The sequence below is a fragment of the Mauremys mutica genome, chromosome 18 (assembly GCF_020497125.1).
Source record: "Mauremys mutica isolate MM-2020 ecotype Southern chromosome 18, ASM2049712v1, whole genome shotgun sequence".
Lineage (NCBI taxonomy): Eukaryota > Metazoa > Chordata > Testudines > Geoemydidae > Mauremys > Mauremys mutica.
This window is the reverse complement of record NC_059089.1, coordinates 27,449,028-27,467,649: the sequence shown is the minus strand read 5'-3', so window position 1 is coordinate 27,467,649 and position 18,622 is coordinate 27,449,028. Positions and strand designations below refer to the sequence as shown.

Here is an 18,622-nt window from a genome sequence, read left to right as displayed (position 1 = left end):
ACAACAAACTGCAACTCCTTCCAGAGAAGTAAGGAACCAGCAAGAGGATGGCTTGGAGTAGCAGACGTTGAAGTAGGAAAGGCTGCGGATGGGAGATAGCAAAGACACCTTTGCAATATTGGAGATTTTGATTCTCTCTCTTTCACATCACAATCCCAACAATTTTATCTACTTTTAAAGGGTGAAAATAATTCTTTTTCTTCTTCCTGAAATCTGCACCTCTACCAAGTCCAGTAAAGATGCCCCAGAATGCATTATTTTAGGGCAATACAAGAGACTTGTGGTGTGACATCCCAGGATGATGCATTCTGGGGCACTCTTAGTGGCAGATCAGTATCTATTGAATTTTAAAAGACCAAAAGTTATTTTAGCAGAGTAAAGGAATGAAACTCACTGTATTTCCTAAGTTTTGCCTGTGATTTTTATCAGCATAGTGATATATGTTTGTAGCAGAGTTTACATCAAAAATTATTCTTGGGGCTTCCTTGAATGAATTATTACAACGAACGAGAGGCTGAGAAAAGATAAGGTTTTTGAGTTCTGCAATATATTTTGTTTCCATGTTTTTATCTCTTGTAACACAAGCGTGCTCCATCTAGTCTTTCAGAAGCGCACTGCAACATATAACAGTGGTTGTACAGTGCCTTGCAGTTAGATTGTGTGAAAACATACTGGATGTTTTATTAAACTGACTGCTCTCTGGAGACATTAGCAGTTGGATTATAATGAAGTTGTTCACTGCACTGCTAGACTTACTTGTCATATCTCTGAACAGAAAGAGATGTTTTTCAGAAACTTCCAACTATGGCCAATTTTTCATGTTAATGTGAGTGCTACTGTCAAAGCAGTTTGGTCATTATGATCAGTGTGTCTGAAGATGTATGCAAACATTTCCCAGAAGTATGCAGGTAACTAACATGGGTACGGTTACTGCGTCTTGCAGAGTATGGAGACCCTACAGTTTCCAGAGAGAATTCTTTGAAAATAGCAATGGGGTATAAAGGGGGTGGGAGGGCAGTATAGCTTCCTTTCCTTTAAACTCAAATGTCTCACTGTCAAGTAAGTTCATGCAGTGAAGATTTACAGCCATACCCCTGTGAGTGGTAAAGGACGTGGAACTTTGGAGATCAAGTTTTTGAATATTTACAGATGAATTTTGGGAGTTGGGGTAAATAGTTGAAACTTCTTATCACAAGTTCACAAAACTTAGGGCTGCATCTAATTAAAGTCAATGTGCAAATATATATTTGTTTTGAAATAGTTTCAATATCTAGTTGGCTGTTAGTGCTGGGTATGTCTGAGAATTGTTGTGTGCCCTTGCATTAGGCTAGCGTTAGTGTCTTATTTCTGAATTAAGTCAGGCCTCTTGAATTCAAACAGAGAGGTAATGGCCTTACTAGTTAAACCCAGTACCATTAGAATCTGCAAACACTGTATAAAGTGCTTGTTTAAATCAAGTTCAGTCTGATTATCACAAAAGATTCTGCAGGTTTTTACTCTTGAAAGGAAGCATCCCATCATTAAGAAATAAGATTTAAACCTTAATAAAGTAGCTGTCATTTTTATAGCTGAAGAGAGCTCTGTATCTCAGTTAAGTGTACATAATATAAAGTCTTAAGGAAGCAACATAATAGGTTTAATATAATTATATCCCCTTGCAATAGTGTAATTTAAAGGAAATTTGATTATGTTATTGTCTTACATTATTTGAACACAGGTAAAACTTCAGTGCCACAGACCCTTGCCTATTTTTAAAAAGTGCACTACAGACAAAGTGTGGGTTGTGATCGATGTATGCTGTTGCTGTTTCTCTTAAGGTTTAGGGTTACCAGGTTACCACAACATCTGCAGAAAGAAAACATTGATCAAGCACCGAAGTTTTGAGGGGATTATTAGTTTCAAGAAAGGCCTTTTGGTAGAATTGAGGATAAATTAGTCTGGTAAAACTGTGGTCTCCAAATTGAATGAATCTTTTTTCCATTCCTAAGTACTTGCCAAGATCTGCAGAAATCTGTTTCATTTGCTAATTAAATTCAAACTACTGAATAATGATTCTTTATCATCCTATTTTTTATTAAACTAGAAGAATCGCTCTTGTTAGCTCGAATAGCCTTAATGCTAAGGTGGGTTAAACAAAAGCATTCTGTTCTGTAGGTCACAAATATATTGGTAATTTCAAGTTGTAATTTAATTGCCTGCATTGAACCCTGCAGTTTAAGGTTTTCTTTAGATTCCTATTCCATTGTTGCACTGGGGCTTAACAGAATGTTAACCCGGTAATAGACATACGGCCTCCCCATTCTATGTCTTGCTATCGAGCGGTTCTGCATGACTAGTTAAAGAAGATGGCAAGAAGATTAATGAAAGCAGCCTGATACAGAAGGGGGTAGGTACCTTTGCAAGACTTCTAGCGAGAAGATATTAGAGCTGAACCAGAGCTTGGCTTTTTCTTTATCCTGTGACCTTTGACCCTGCCTTACTGTGGATAGCTGCCAAGAGAGCCGACATTTTGATTGATGTTGCTACACGAGTCAGTCTTTCCCATTGAATTCCACATCTGCACGAAAATAGCTTTTCCAGCAGAATTCGTACTGGCTGTAAGTGATAGCCAAATTGATGGCTGAAATGCTTTTATAGAGTTTTCATTTAAAGCTAAATGTATTGGATGTTTTAATTCAGTATCATGTTCCTCCAGATTATATACATTGCATAATATTAAATTAATGATTTTATTGTTGCATTATGAAAGAACTGATTAGAAGACGAACTAAAAACCTTAATACAAAACATATAGAATATTTTGTTTAAACAAGTGTAAGAGCACCCAGTCAGTTCTTTTAGAACACAGAGTTCTAAACAGCGTCTCACTTTTGTTTAAATGGAATGGAATGTTTGAACGATTTCTTTTAGCCAGTGCATTCTTGCCATGAACATCCTGTGCTCAGATCTGCACCCAGCACCTTGTCAGCAAGTTTATCTAATATCTAGCACACTGGGCCCTGGATCCCTTCAGTGGAGCGAGAGTAATTCCTGGAGCTGTTTTGTGAATGACGTTGCTGTGAATACAATATTGCTTATTTGCTGGTTACCAGAGTTGTGGTCCTTTCCAGGGATAACACGGCACCCACAATACATGATCCAAGGCAATAGCTTTTTGATCAGATGAGCCAGAGGTAGGCTCAGCTGAGAGGAAGTCTTGAGAAGACTATAACTGTAAGAAATAACAGCAATTGTAATTCAACATGGACAATTGTTTGCACCCATAAAATAGCTAGGTAGAGATCTAAATGGGTGCAAGTGCAGGTGTGAATAAGTACACGTGATTTTGTAGTTGTAATTGTGTCTGCAGGACACTGTGGGCTCAAATCATTGGAGGCTAGATGGGGACGTGGCTAAAAATCAGAGCTATCCGTATGCGGCATACTGTAGGTCAGAGGTTGATGCTGCTTTTATTGTACCACTGGCAATGCCAGAAGGTCACCCCATGTAGGGTTGGCACTAATTGTGTAAAGCTTGATCCACCAGAGAAAGTGGCTGGTTGCAAGGCAAATAGGATTTTGTCCATGCCTATGAATTAATGACTGGCCTGGACAACTATTTACTATAGCAAATAATGGAGACTGCGTTTGCGGTGAGCAGTTCATGATGTGTGATATATATCAGGTTATAGTTACGAAGTTATAATATTGTAGCTGTGGATTGTTAATTTAAGGGTAACTCTTTATTAATAGATTCAGCCCTGTGATGTATTAGCGTACGGTAAGATAAAGTCCTGCCTGAGTACAAAATAGAGCTTAGCTTTAACTCATTAAATACATCCGTTATTGAATAGCCTTCTCATAAAAGTACTCTGGAGCCCAATCAGGACGTGCATTGCCTCATCCTTTTAACAAATATGTTTCGTAGCCCTATTAAAAGGGGTCTTCATCTATTCTGTCAAAGCTAGTCTGCTGGGGTTTTTTAGTTTAATTACACTATCCAATTAAAACTCCTTGCTGCATTTTGATTCGCTTCTCCTTGGGCTTGAGTGGATATGACATTTACAAGGCTCGCCTTTCAAGCAGACAATAGCGTGATTGATGAGGTGCAGACGCAATGAAGGAGGCGATTGCCATGTGGAAGCACTGCTTAGTGCATTTTGATTTATTTATCATCTCTTTCCAAAACAAGGTTGCTGGTGAAGAGGTTTTGGGCAATCCTGGGTTCCACCTCGGTTTTCATAGTTCATGCAAAAGCCTTTATTAGATTTCTGCCTTTGATATAATTTCTGAAAGGATAAAAACTGAAAAAATTCCCCATGTGTAAATAGCTAACACAATGTGACTTTAAAATGGTCACATGCAGCACATGCTTAATTGCAGCTCTGCTTTCACGGATCCTGGAGAGGAGGCTCCCACTGTAATAATGTTTCCTTAAACAGACGGTAATGGAATGTAAAGGGCCTGAGTTATGGAGAAAGTGTCTCAGAATATGCAAGTCCCCAAAAGAAATGAATAAACCAGAAAAAAGTACAGCTGCCTGTTTAAACTTTGTATTAGTGGGCATCATATTAAACTCTGTTGTCCTCACCTCCTTGTCATGAGGTGTACTTTACAGCAGCTGTGTCGGGTGACCTACTGGCAACTGCAGTGAACAGGGGAAGTTTTGCCATTGACTCCAGTGGGGCAAAGATTTCACCCGTAATTTCTGTTGTTGTCATTGCTTCTGAAATCTGACTCTCATTCTAACAGATGCACCTTTCCAGGATGGGTGACTACATCCAGTTAAATAAACTGAAGAGCTGTCCAGATTATTCTTATTATTATTATACTACAGTATTGGCATGTAGTAGCTCCTAAAGGCCCTGTCAGGGATGAAGGCACCATTGTGTTAGGCTCAGATAGTGCATAATTTTAAAAAGAGTAAAATTGGCAGTTGTTGGTAACATCTGAACTCTGGGGGAAAAACATTTCTACTCAAAGTAAAACTGGTGAAAAATTGTTCCTCATAAAAGGGCTTAATGTCTTTTTCTGTCAAAATGAAAAGCTTCTTTCTCTTATGTGAATGGAAGCAAGATGTATTTTACAAAGCTTTTATACATTTTTCCAAGCACAACTTGTATTTTCCAGAAATTCTAGGAAAAATTTCCCAACCATTGTGTAAACTGAAATTCTTCAAAATTTCATGGCACTGCACAGTCATTCCAGGAAATGAAATTTGACAGCATGTCTCAGCTCTAGAATGTGAACAGGATAATAATAGAATGTTCTTTAAAGAGAACATATGTAAATAGCCATTTGTATGAGTCTAGTATATTTTCCTCATCAAACCTGAGGGGATACAATGAAAATGTGGTGGTAATAGTGCTGACTCCTGTTGGGTCAAACAAGCTCTGAACATCTCCCAGTTTTGAGGGATTGGCTGTCCAGACATGAATGCTTAGGGCTCTTTAGTGTTTAACGTTTCATTCGTTTCTCTGGGATCTCAGAAGAAGGGAAGGGAAGGGAAATGCCAGAGATGTTGGGCTGGAGCAGAACATATTCATTTCAACCATATACATTAAAGGGCAGGCAAGGCTTATTTAAAAGAATTGACTATAACCAAGCTGTTCGTAGGAGGCCGTGCTATCTGAATTCTACAAGGTACAGTAGAGCTCATTTGTCTTCAGATGTTCTTTATATAGAAATATAAAAATATTGAAATTTGTATTGATCTCTGAATGACCAAGGGTGACATTAAGAGGGTTTAGAACTGTATATCACATATTTAAGTACTCTTGGAAATGGAAATCAATCCATCCCTCACAATTCATAAATTCCATCTGGCCAGAATAGTAACAAAACAAAGTGCCAGTTGATTGTTTCAATGAACTAATATTTCACATCGTGAACAGTATAATGTGGATGTGGAAGCACATGAGCATAATACTGTAATGCAACCTTCTAAAGGAATGTTTTGTAAATCACCTGTCAGAGGATATAAACCCTGGCATCACCTGTATTGCTGATTATACAAATACTTTCCACAAACTAGCCATTAGGTGTTTATACTAAACTTTGAAGATAACTAGACTTGCCATTTTATTAACCACATATAGCCCCAAATTGCTGGGGTTCCTTTTAGGGGCATGAGACCATTTTGTTTCACTCTTTCTGAAATCAGCGATGTCTCAGTTGGCACTTGCTTTCTGAAGCAGGAAATCAGGCTGCAGCCCTAACTGATGGAGCATGAACGCAATGTGCTGCACCTGCAAATGCTCCAGCCGGCTGCTGTAGTGGAGCAGGCCTCGTGGAACAAGCTGTCGTATGGTTAGGTTAGTAGCTCCACCATATAGTTCTGGTTTGTGTTCTGTGTAGCCCATCACCTTTTGTGCTGGGCTTTCTTATTAATTTTCTCTGTTTCATGGAGAAGCTCAGTTCTTTTTATGGTGTTTTTCAAGAGACCTTCACACCACAACATAAATTCTTTGTTCTCAGGGTAACCAATTACTTGTTTCCATCTTAGCTAACATGCCTCTCTTTAAAATATCACTGAGTGCTTCTAGTGTAGAACAAGGTGATGTTGGGCATAAAAACTAGATCTCTCCTCCTTGTGCTCCTCCAGGAGGATTTGGGGGCAGCCAGACCTCTCTGGGGTGATGGATTGAACTCTGCCTCCTGTTACACAGCACAATAAAAGTGTTATTGACATGTATTGCTCTGTAATTGTCATTGAAAAGGCTGACTCTTTAAAATCCAAAAATAAGTGCTTGAAATAAAGTTCTGTGTTCTGCTTCTGTCAGCTGTATAAATACTGCAGCTGAAAAAAAAGGAATAAATCATGTGTTTAAACAAGAGGTGAGGGGGCTAGGGAAGGTTTCAATGTGACATGGCCTGTTTTCCATATTTCAAGCAAGCTTATTGTCTCACTATTCTTTTTATTAATATTCTGCCGTACAGCATTATTGCTTATCATCTACTCTTGTTAATATACTGTAGGACTGCAGGGATTGAGAAAAGCACGTTGCTAGTGATTCTTTTAATTCTTTATATAATATGTAGTTTACGCCTCTGCAATACAGAGTTGAAGTAGCAATTTAATGCTGTTCCTTCTCACTGAAGAGATGGGTGCATGTGCGAGAGAGAAGAGATGTTGTGTTTGCAGCTTGCATCTGAGGGCTTGGCTACACTTACAAGTTGCAGCGCTGGTGGAGGCTTTCCAGCGCTGCAACAACACCCCGTCCACACTTGCAGGGCACAACCAGCGCTGCAACTCCCTGGTTGCAGCGCTGGCTGAAAACCCATCCCGGCAGGGGTATAAGGAGTGCAGCGCTGGTGATCCAGCGCTGCCCAGCAGGTGTGGACACTCACCAGCGCTTTACCTGTCCTCCAGGGAATAAGGAGGTATCCCAGAATTCCTGTTCAGCCACTCTGCACATCAGTTTGCACTCTACTGCTCTTGGCTCAGGTGACCCGCCCTGTAAATGCCCCGGGAAATTTAAAAATCTCCTTCCTGTTTGCTGCAGCCAGGTGTGGAGTGCAATCAGTTTTAATCAGTTACAGGTGACCATGCCTCCACGCGGCAAACGAGCCCCAGCATGGAGCACTGGTGAATTGCAGGACCTCATCAGTGTTTGGGGTGAGGCATCTGTTCAGGCACAGCTGCGCTCCGGCCGTAGGAATTACGATATCTTTGAGCAGATATCAAGGGCCATGCTGGATCGGGGCCATGATCGGGACGCAGTACAATGCAGGGTGAAAATTAAAGAGCTGCGGAGTGCCTATTACAAAGCCCGAGAGGGGAATCGACGATCCGGAGCTGCTCCCACGACCTGCCGTTTTTACAGGGAGATGGATGAGATACTTGGGGGTGACCCCACTGCCAATCCCAGGATAACGATGGACACTTCTGAGCAGGCTGGGGGACAGGAGGAGGAGGCGGAGGAGGCGGCGGAGGCGGAGGCGTGGGGGGGGAGGAAACCGCGAGTGAAGCTCCTGGCATGGGGGAAGAAACCGCAGATTCCCTGGAGGCATGCAGCCAGGAGCTCTTCTCAAGCCAGGAGGAAAGCACCCAATCGCAGCAGCCAGCAGTTGCAGAAGGACAAGCAGAGGAGCGTGTTACCGGTAAGCGGCTTTTATTTTCTGGGTGAAATGTTTCTGGAGAGGAGGGGGGGTTATGGATGCATGCATGCCAGCCTCTAGATGTGGAATAGCCCGTTGATGTGGTCTATCACGTCGCGGTAATCTGCCTCAGTTATCTCAGCAAAAGCTTCATCCAGAGCGTGGGCAATATGCCTGCGCAGGTTTATAGGCAGAGCCACTGTGTCCCTTGTCCCAGTGACGGTGACGCGTCCGCGCCACTCTTCTGCCAGTGGTGGGGGGACCATTTCTGAACACAGGCAAGCCGCATAGGGTCCCGGGCGGAATCCACATTGCTCTAAAAGAGCCCCCCGCTGTTCCCTAGTGACTCGCAGTAGGGAAACATCTTCCAGGATTAAGTCCTGTGAAAAATGTTGGGAGACTCTTTAGTGAAGAGATAGGGAGATAAGATCACCCCTGCATCTGCATTTCACTCAACCCCTCTAGCACTCCAGATTACCCGAAGCAACCAGCTCCCCTCTTACACCCAAGCCCCACTTCTCCCCATATAAGCACTGCTCACTCACCATGTCGTGGCTTCTGTAGTGTTATGCGTGTGGGTAAAAGAATGCTTAAATAAGAACTCACTCCCTCAGTGTAACAATTCATGTCTGGAGATAGTGGATACAATGCTGCCCGTGTTAAATGTTGTCATTTCTGTTTCTACAGTGACCTTGACTACTGGACTGCCCAGATGTTCAACATCACAGAGGCTTCAAAATTTGAGAAAAAATCCCCGAAAGAGCAAAGAAGACATGCTGAAAACTGTTCTTAATCAGTCTGCTCGAGAGAGTAAGGACTTGAAGGATTGGCGAGAGAAAGAAAGCAGGACACGCAAGAGAAATGCAGTGGCCAAGAGGAAAACCACGGAGCGGCTGCTAAGCATCCTGGAGCGCCAAGCGGAGTCTATAGAGTCACTCGTTGCCATGCAAGCAGAGCACTACCGTGCTACTCCCCCACCCGCCCCGTCCTTTGTGCCTTGTGCCCCAATGTCAGCTCAAACCACCTTTCCCCAGCATCCAGGTTCTTACCACCACCAGCTGCCTCCAACACCTGTATGTTCCCCAACCAGCCCTGATACCTACCACCACCCTTACCCTCTGCATTCAACCCCCATCACCATGCAGTATATGAACCCTGAAGTGCAGGATTCATTAAACAGCAATCCAGACAGGGCATATGCAAACTTGTGACTGTACAGTTCACCAACCCACACCCCTGCCCTCTTGTGTTCATGAAATGTTGTGTGTCTGTCTGTCTGTCAAGGAAGTTTTTTTCTTTTCAATAAAACAATTCTTGGCTTTGAAAACAGTCTTTATTATAGCAGATAGTGAAAGATACCTTAGCCCAGTAAAGAAAGAGGCACTACAAATCATATTATTATTATGGATAATAGAATAACAGTGTAAGCAGTGCAATTCACTCCCATGCAAGGCAGCAAACATTATTGTTGGCTTTCAGCCTCAAATTCTTCCCTCAAGGCATCCCTAATCCTTGTAGCCCTGTGCTGGGCCTCTCTATTAGCCCTGCTCTCTGGCTGTGCATATTCAGCCTCCAGGACTTGAACCTCGGTGGTCCATGCCTCACTGAATGTTTCACCCTTCCCTTCACAAATATTATGGAGGGTACAGCAAGCGCATATAACCGCGGGGATGCTGCTTTCCCCCAAGTCTAGCTTCCCATACAAGCAACGCCAGCGGGCTTTTAAACGCCCAAAAGCACACTCCACAGTCATTCTGCACCGGCTCAGCCTGTAGTTGAACCGGTCCTTGCTCCTGTCAAGCTTCCCTGTATAGGGTTTCATGAGCCAAGGCAGTAACGGGTACGCGGGGTCTCCAAGGATCACAGTGGGCATTTCGACATCCCCTACTGTGATCTTCCTGTCTGGGAAAAAAGTCCCTGCCTGCATCTTCCTGAACAGGCCACTGTTCCGAAAGATGCGTGCATCATGCACCTTTCCAGGCCAGCCTGTGTAAATGTCAATGAAACGCCCGCGGTGATCCACAAGCGCCTGGAGAACCATAGAGAAATACCCCTTCCGATTAACGTACTCTGATGCCAGGTGGGGGGGGGCCAGAATAGGAATATGCGTCCCATCTATCGCCCCTCCACAGTTAGGGAAACCCATGTGTGCAAAGCCATCCACAATGTCCTGCACGCTCCCCAGAGTCACGGTCTTTCTTAGCAGGATGCGATTAATTGCCTTGCAAACTTGCATCAAAACGATTCCCACGGTCGACTTTCCCACACCAAACTGGTTCCCGACCGACCGGTAGCTGTCTGGAGTTGCCAGCTTCCAGATTGCAATAGCCACTCGCTTTTCCACCGTCAGGGCAGCTCTCAATCTTGTGTCCTTGCGCCGCAGAGTGGGGGCGAGCTCAGCACACAGTCCCATGAAAGTGGCTTTTCTCATACGAAAGTTCTGCAGCCACTGCTCGTCATCCCAGACTTCCATGACGATGTGATCCCACCACTCAGTGCTTGTTTCCCGAGCCCAAAAGCGGCGTTCAACGGTGCTGAGCATTTCCGTAAATGCCGCAAGCACTTTAGTGTCACACGCGGCAGGCAAATCCATATTGATATCATCGTCGGAATCCTCACTGTCACTTTGGAGCTGAAGGAATAGCTGGACTGCCAAACGTGTTGTGCTGGTGACACTCATCAGCAGAGTCCTCAGCAGATCGGGCTCCATTTGCCACAGAAATCGCGATTCACACAGAGAGTAACAGAAAGACACTCACAATGGCGCCAAACGCTGCTGGAAAGAGTGAATGCTGGGATGTGAAGCGATGCACCACGGGGCGCTGGCAAACAGGAAGCGGAATGACCCGCACACTTCCTTCCCCTTCCCACAATACTCAGCGCCAAAACGGCGCCAAAACGGGACGAGGTGCTCTGTGGGATAGCTGCCCACAATGCACCTCTCAATACAGCGCTGGAAAGTGCTGCAAGTGTGGCCACACTGCAGCGCTGGTAGCTGTCAGTGTGGCCACACTCCAGCGCTGGCCCTTCCACAGCTGCATGACCAGCGCTGTAACTCCCAGCGCTGCAACTTGTAAGTGTAGCCAAGCCCTGAGCCCCATTGTGCATATTCACATGTGTTTTGAGAGGAAAAGCCCTTAAATGGGTGGAAGGAGTTTAGGTAATTTGAGCTGGATACAGGGTAAAGCTCACCGCCACTCCCGGCCCATTGTTCCCAATGCAGGCTGCTCTGCAAGGAGTTCCATACACTTGATCCACTGGCAACACCATTGCTCCATCCTCAACCTCCTGAATTTCCCCCAGGAGGGCCTCCTGCTGCAGTCCCCTGCTCTCTGCACAGCAGAACGCCCCACTTGCCCTGTGTTCAGACCCGTCCGTGACCATGGGACCGTGGAGGATTTAGCTTCTAAGCAGTCTGTGCCCTCAGACTGTGTGACGGGCCAAGTGAGCAGGGGAAGAATTAATACAGGTTTTGATACATTGCAACTACTTATTGTTTTTAGTAATATTTGGTACCTGGAGGTCACAACCAAGCCCTGCTAGAGTACAAGACGGTCCCTGCCCTGAAAAGCTCCTGGTCACACAGCAGGTCAGTGACAATAAAGCCCATGTCCCCTGCTTGCCAGTCCATCACCTACCCACTGACTGTGCTTCCTCTCCCACCACAAAATGGGGTTGAGCAGTCATTTCTGTTTTGTGTTTGAGAATTGTTCAAAGGTGCTTTGAACACCCCAGAATAGTCTGTCTACATGGTCACAGCCCACTACCTGGGAGAACGTACCATTGGGACAGGAGAGAAGCAAACCTAGAATGAGACGTTCCAGGTGGGCTAGTGAATTGACAGTTCCAGGTAGGACCCGTTTCGGTATGTGCTGTGAAGAAGCCTAGCCCATTACCAGCAGTGAATTCTTTGGATTCTTGGCCTGTAGTTTCTGCCATATTTTAAAATTCCAGTGTGTAACATCACCTTATACCATAAAAAGCCATGAAAGTTGATAATTTACAAAGTTATATTATGTCTCTATGAATAGTGTGTGTGTGTAGTTGCACTCTTAGAATGTTAAAAGATGCTGAATTCAGTCCTTAGCAGTAGCCAGCCATGAATGAATTAACATACTGATTAGCCTGTAGCTGAGACTTCCAGCATTTTTAATACCACCAAAGCTTCATTTGTCAAATGATTTAAAGTTTTTTTTAATTATTAGCCAATTTTTCAATAGAGAATTTATATTCATGATTAGTGCATCATAATGGTGCTTAATTAACATGCCATGATAAAATACTGAGGTCTCAAATTTGTTGGCCATGGTTTCCTAGCATATATCAGTTGATTTTTGAAGATCTGAAGAATTAGATAACGTAAATAAGATTGCAAATAAGGCTTCCTCCGGGAAAGAGGTGAATTTACAGTAATGTGGCTGGTACGTTATGGATTAGTAACTGACCTTTGAAATGAATAAATTAAATGAAAACTGATGAAAAAGCTTACGTACAGGATGCATTGAGTTTTAATTTTGAAACCATTCATGTTCGTATGGTAACTCACTCCTGTGAGTTCTGCCATTAGGACATCTGCCCTGTTCACATTAATTTAAAGGTCACCAGCTTCCGTGCCATTCCACTAGGCCAGCCACAGAGATTTGTCCACCTGCCACCAAAATGTTGCCAGTTGAATCAGTAAAACTATTTTCTTTGGCTCAGCAGGGTAAGGCCTGTCAGTCGGCTGGTACATTAATATGCAGCATGACTAAATTTTGGTTTCAACTACCCTAGAATAAAGAGCCGTGTTTCTAACTGGGAAGATCTGTTTTGCAATATCATTGCTACCGAATTTTTTTCTTTAAAATTACAGTACTGTTTTATTTAGCCTTAAGCAGCTGGTTTTTTTTCATTTTTACAGTGATAATTCTGGGGTTAATTGGCCTTTTATCTTAAATATAACACTTATCTTCTACATGTGATGATTATACAGTGGGTAGTTTCATAAAGGAGTTCTAATGTGGTAATTTAACTGAAATATAGTCTAGGGCTGAATGAGACCTAACTAGCCGTTTGATAGATTTTTGCATTTCCTACAGTGGGGAAATGAACTTTATTGAAAAGAGTTCAGCTGCTCCTGTAAGCCAGCACTTGCCTTAAATTGAAATGACATGAGAAGCCTGTCAGCATTTCATTGCTTCCTTCTGCTGTGCGGATGGTATGCTAAGATCACCATCTGTGATTTTCTTCTGTCGAGCACACAAGCTTTGCTAAAACTTTAGAGAAGTATTGTGAACACTATATTTTTTTAATCTTTCCAGGTCATGCAATATTTAAACTTACATATCTAAGTAATCATGACTACAAACACCTCTACTTTGAATCAGATGCTGCTACCATCAATGAAATTGTCCTGAAGGTGGGTACTAAAATTTAATATAATCTAGAATTCTAGGTGTTTTATTGTTCATTAGACATGAAAACTGAAAATATTCAGGAGGTTCTCAGTGCATGTGGATAATGCAAAGCATAAGCCATGCTGAGAGGCTTTTATTTGGTTACCACTGAATTTTCTGGACTTTGTATATTGGATCCATTTTTCAGACAACCCGACAGCAGGCTAAGTGTATGTACAGTATTTTTTGCTATAAGCTCTGATGTAGCTAATAGTCTGGAAGATGTCAATTCTCTGTGGAATTGGAACCTACCAAATTTTTACTTTGTTAGGTAGTTTACCTTTAGATTTGTGATGTATATTTAAATATTTAAGATACAAATTAACCCTTAAGAAACCAACCATTCCCAGATCCATGTGCCCAGTGTTTTAAATCCTTCTGGAGTTTCTCTGGCATCGATGGATTTTACTAACCAGGACATACAGTGTGACTGCTAAACTTTAACTATTTGCTTCCCATATCCTCCTCAGAATCATTAGAAGATATGTTTGTGCTGGTAGCAATATAACCAGTCTTCAGTAATTCCCCCCTAGAACTTAGTTTCCCACGTAAGCCAGTTTTAAATCCAAGCCATGCAGGATGTGGCCTTGTTCCCAAAACAATACTACCAGGCCCTTGCACTATTCCCTTCTTCTGGGGCAAATATTCCTGGCTGGCCACGGTCTGCTCAGTGCAAGTCTGGTGGGAGGATCCAAAGGGGGTTTTAAGTGACCTTATGTTCCCCCACACTGGGGCTAGTAAGGGGCAAGTTGTCTCAGCTTTAAAGTCTGCCTGGCTGGCCAAGAGACAGTTATGGGTGCTGAGGGTCCCGGGCATGGAGATACCCTGGTCAGACTCCTTTTCTTCTCTGAATGCTGGGGGTAGAATACGGCTTTAGGTCATGGGAGGATCCCCCTTTGCGGTGAGAATTTGCAGGGCACTGCCTCCACCAGATTTCTGGTGGCTCTGCACCCAGAACAGCACAAACCAGAAACAGCAGGACGGCAGCTCAGTCCCTGTGATTGTTGTTAGGGCCACCGTTTGAAAAGTGCCCTCTGCGTGGATGGGTGACTGGGAGCCTAGTCCATGCATGGAAGGTTTCAAGATTTGTCACTTCAAGCACATAAGCAGAGTTGATTAGGACTAAAGAAGTGGGTTATTTACCCACGAAAGCTTATGCCCAAATAAATCTGTTAGTCTTTAAGGTGCCACCAGACTCCTCCTTGTTTTTGTGGACACAGACTAACACGGCTACCCCTCTGATACAAGAATCTACAAGCACTGTATGAACATGGAGTTTAGCTTCCCTGCCCCATAGTGAGGTTGCTAAATAGTTTATTATTATCTCCATTTTACAGGTGAGTACCTGAGCCCACACAGCGAGCAGTTTATCTAACAGAGAAAAACTTCAAATTATACCTGCAATTAAATAACTGAGCAATAGGAATCAGCTTCACAGCAGTGGTGGCTTAATTTAATACAAAGCTGAAGGAGTGCTTGGCGATAGCGCTCTTTGAACCGCCTGGTGTATACGCACACCAGATGAGGAAAGGGGGGAACCCTAGCATTACTGGAAACAGGGAACTTATTTAATAGTTGCTTTCAAATAGCTTCCTGCAGCTTCTCAGTGGACTTAACAAAAGGAACTTCCTCTAAGTAGAGATGGGGAATATTTAAACAAAACTTCCACTGCACTTCAGGCTTTTCTTAATAGCCAGTGTTAATATTATTCAAAGATTTCATGAGGACTCTAGTAGAATTATAAACCAGGATTTGACATCCAAATAATTTTCATGGACACAGATTGATTCCAAGTTTATGACTTCAACACAGGATCAAGCAGAGAATTGTAATTCTGGCAGGACAAACTTCTCTCCTTGGTCATTTAACAAATGTTTTCTTTGTATTGAGACATGCACTTGGGAAAACACATTTTTCTACCCAAAATATTTTATGTTTTAAGTATATTTTTTCGTAACCCATTTGCTTTTATAATGACTTGTTATATGAGCAGGTTGATTTACTTTCCGAAACAAACCATCATAATACTGTTGGAAGATTAAACTTAATTTTCTGCAGTCTATTATTTTTGTAGCAATTTACAATTTTAAGTGATAATTTTTATATGCTATTCCCTATTTTTAATAGTATTTTCTGCGTAAAGGTTATGGAAGTGCTAAATAACTGACATGTGATAAAGCATTTTAGTTAATACCCTAAAATATGGGTTTAACTATTTTTTGCACTAAAATTGTGAACTCTTACATTGGAATTTTTATCACTACTTGTCTTAAATTAAACGATTCCACTCCAGAAGTCTTGATATATCCAGGAGTATTCAATATATTTTTGGAAGGCTAAAAGGACAGATGTGATATGGGTAAAATGAATATTCAGGACACAGATCTTATTAAACACAATCATATATTACCTTTCTGTACCTATGTTGTAACTTGTTTATATAGAGCATTTTTCTGTTTCATAAATACATTTTCAAGTTAAGCCTTTATTTCTTTCTCATTCTGCAAGCATTAGCAGATGCCAAGAAATCAGACTTCTCAAATTAGGTTCTTTACATGATCAAGTGACAAAGACTGAGGCTTTATTGACCATGAAAACTCGCTATATTTTTATGCCTTAAGCTGTAATATGCAATGAAAGTGAAACACTCCACAGTGCATAAAATTGTGCAAGTTTTAAGCCACAGCGTATTAACCAGCTAATGGCAGACCAAAGGGCATTTTTATCTTTTGATTCTTGCATTAACCTTCCATTAAAATTATCTATGTGATTATCAGAAAGCACTGGAGATAATAAATTTAGTGAATAGTGGGCTTGTTAAATATCATTTAAAAATGCTTTCATCAAGTAATATGTGCCAAAATACATGGAAAGTATGAGATTAGCTGAGTATGCAAACATCATAAAGAGAGAATGTTTTGTATTAAAGCTGATAAAACCTTTTATTGAAGCCTATTAATGTATTAGACCAGCACTGTGAGTCTTCATGACTTACTGCATTCATCTGGCAATTTGGCTAACAAGTGGCAGAACAACAGGGATCAAGTGCTGTGAGCCTGTGCACTTTTATTGTATCTCATGTAGTCATCCCGTCCAGGGATGGTGGAAGGCTACAAGCAGTAACATTGCACAGCCGTTCCTGTAAGGTGACAAGACCGGAGGGTCCGCAAGCCCAAAATTAGAAGAGTACTCTCTTGTCTATGGGGTTTGAATGTTCTGTGCCATTCCTACCTTGTTCTTTTTGTTGGCATCACTCTGGGGCTGGGTTTAAGTGAATCACTGTTCAGTCATGTGAAGATTTGTGTGTTCTCAGGCCATTCTACCAGAATGAAATGAAATGTTGTGTGTTTTCCAGGTTAACTATATTCTAGAATCCCGAGCAAGTACAGCCAGAGCAGATTATTTTGCTCAGAAACAAAGAAAACTGAGCAGGAGAACAAGCTTTAGCTTCCAGAAGGAGAAGAAATCAGGACAGCAGTAATGTCTAGCCTAGAGCAAAAAACTGTCCACACAATTCGAAGAAGGGGAAACTCCCAACAGCCTGAAACAGGTGGGAGCCAGAACTACAGAGCTCTTGCTGCCAACAGCCAGGAGCAGCCAAGGAAGAGAATCAGGAATACGCAGTTTCTCATGATGAACAGATGACCCCGCTTTGGTTAGGGGAAGTCTCCCTTATGACAAAAACAAAGAGCCATATCAGCCGGAAGGAGGACTGTGACACTTACGATTCCTTTGATTAGAAACGAGGAGGATGTAGGCTGGCACTGTTTAAGAACTATATTGTGTACAATCACAAGGAAAGATGTGGTTACAAATTATTTCACAGCCTGATAAAGATAAATTCTATACATCTGTTCTATACACACACGCGCACACACAGGTACTGCTTGTGACATGATCAAATTTCTAAAAATGAAATGTATCCGTTTTTACTATTAATAAAGGTGTAATCTTTCTCCCGGGTTATTTCATGCACAGTTCTTTGGAGGGGTAGCGTTAAGCTACAGACTGTTGTGTGTCGTGTTTGCGTCCAGGGACAGTGGCGCAGTCACTGCACACAGTGGATTCTTGAAGAAATGTTTATACAGCCAAGTCTGGGTTTTTTTCAAGCACGTTTAGCAGCTGCATTTTTCTACTTTGAAGACGTCTTGTTGGAAGTTATTTACCTCCAGTAAACTTTTATTTTGAAAACCATGGCAGCTTTTCTGGAATGGAATGCCAAGAACCTTTCTTCTTGGTGATGGGGTCTCCAGTAATTATGAGTGGCTGAATCAGCAGAGAAATTCCTGCTCATTGGACTGAGTTTCTGATCTGTCTCTCAGAGTTTTCACCTGAGGATTGAGAAATAACTTTACTTTTTCTTTTGTATTAACATTAGTAAACGTTTTATAAATCGAAATGAAGACTTAGTTTGTACTGGGATTTGTAACTGTTCCAGCTTTGCCCATCTCTACAGAGTTGGGTGCCATATTTCTGAGGGTAGTGGGAATTGTAGCTGCCCTTTTGTGTTCATTTTGGTTCGCCAGAAATGTCTTTTATGATTTCTGTATGTTGTTAAAGATAAGAGCTCTGGGACCCTGTTACTCTCAATTTTGTATCAAGTGGATGCATATGGCTGTGCTAAGAACACTTGGCAGGATTCTGCACGGAAGAATGAAGAAAAACCTCCTCCAGAAATCTGCAACACACACTGATTTCTGCTGGTTAGACCAAATATTTTCTCCATGTTCTATTGCCTTGCAGTGAGATTGACCTGCAGACAATTTAACCTGTTAGAACTTCTTTCTTTGTTTTTGTATTAAAAAATTTTCTCTCTCTGAGCCTTAATGTATAGTTTAGGAATAAACACTAAGGCAGATAATTCTATATTTTGTCATTCGTATGTTGCATTAAAAGTCTCAAATTTCTAAACTTCGCTTGTTCCATCAGAAGAACTGTGAATGAAACCCCACCTGGAAGAGCTGTAGAAGTGTGTTTCTCCTGCTAGAAGCATTCTGATCCTCCTTGCTAGTTGGCAGAAAAGGCCTTTTCCTACCATGTTACTTTGACTTTGTGGAGTAGTAATAATGGAAGACGAATGTAAGGGACACTAATCTTTTATGGTCTGGT

At 42.1% G+C, this 18,622-nt stretch overlaps 1 protein-coding gene across 2 annotated transcripts in view; it reads left to right on the top strand.

Moving 5' to 3' along the window:
• MAPKAP1 (MAPK associated protein 1) overlaps window positions 1-17,469 on the top strand; it is a 164,994-nt gene extending 147,525 nt beyond the window's left edge. For both annotated transcript variants that reach the window (XM_044993061.1, XM_044993060.1), the window contains 2 exons: window positions 13,379-13,476; window positions 16,869-17,469. In XM_044993061.1, coding sequence (XP_044848996.1) covers window positions 13,379-13,476; window positions 16,869-16,994 — 224 coding nt within the window. In that variant the 3' untranslated portion in view covers window positions 16,995-17,469. The remainder of the gene's footprint in view (window positions 1-13,378; window positions 13,477-16,868) is intronic.
• Window positions 17,470-18,622: the final 1,153 nt, after the last annotated feature.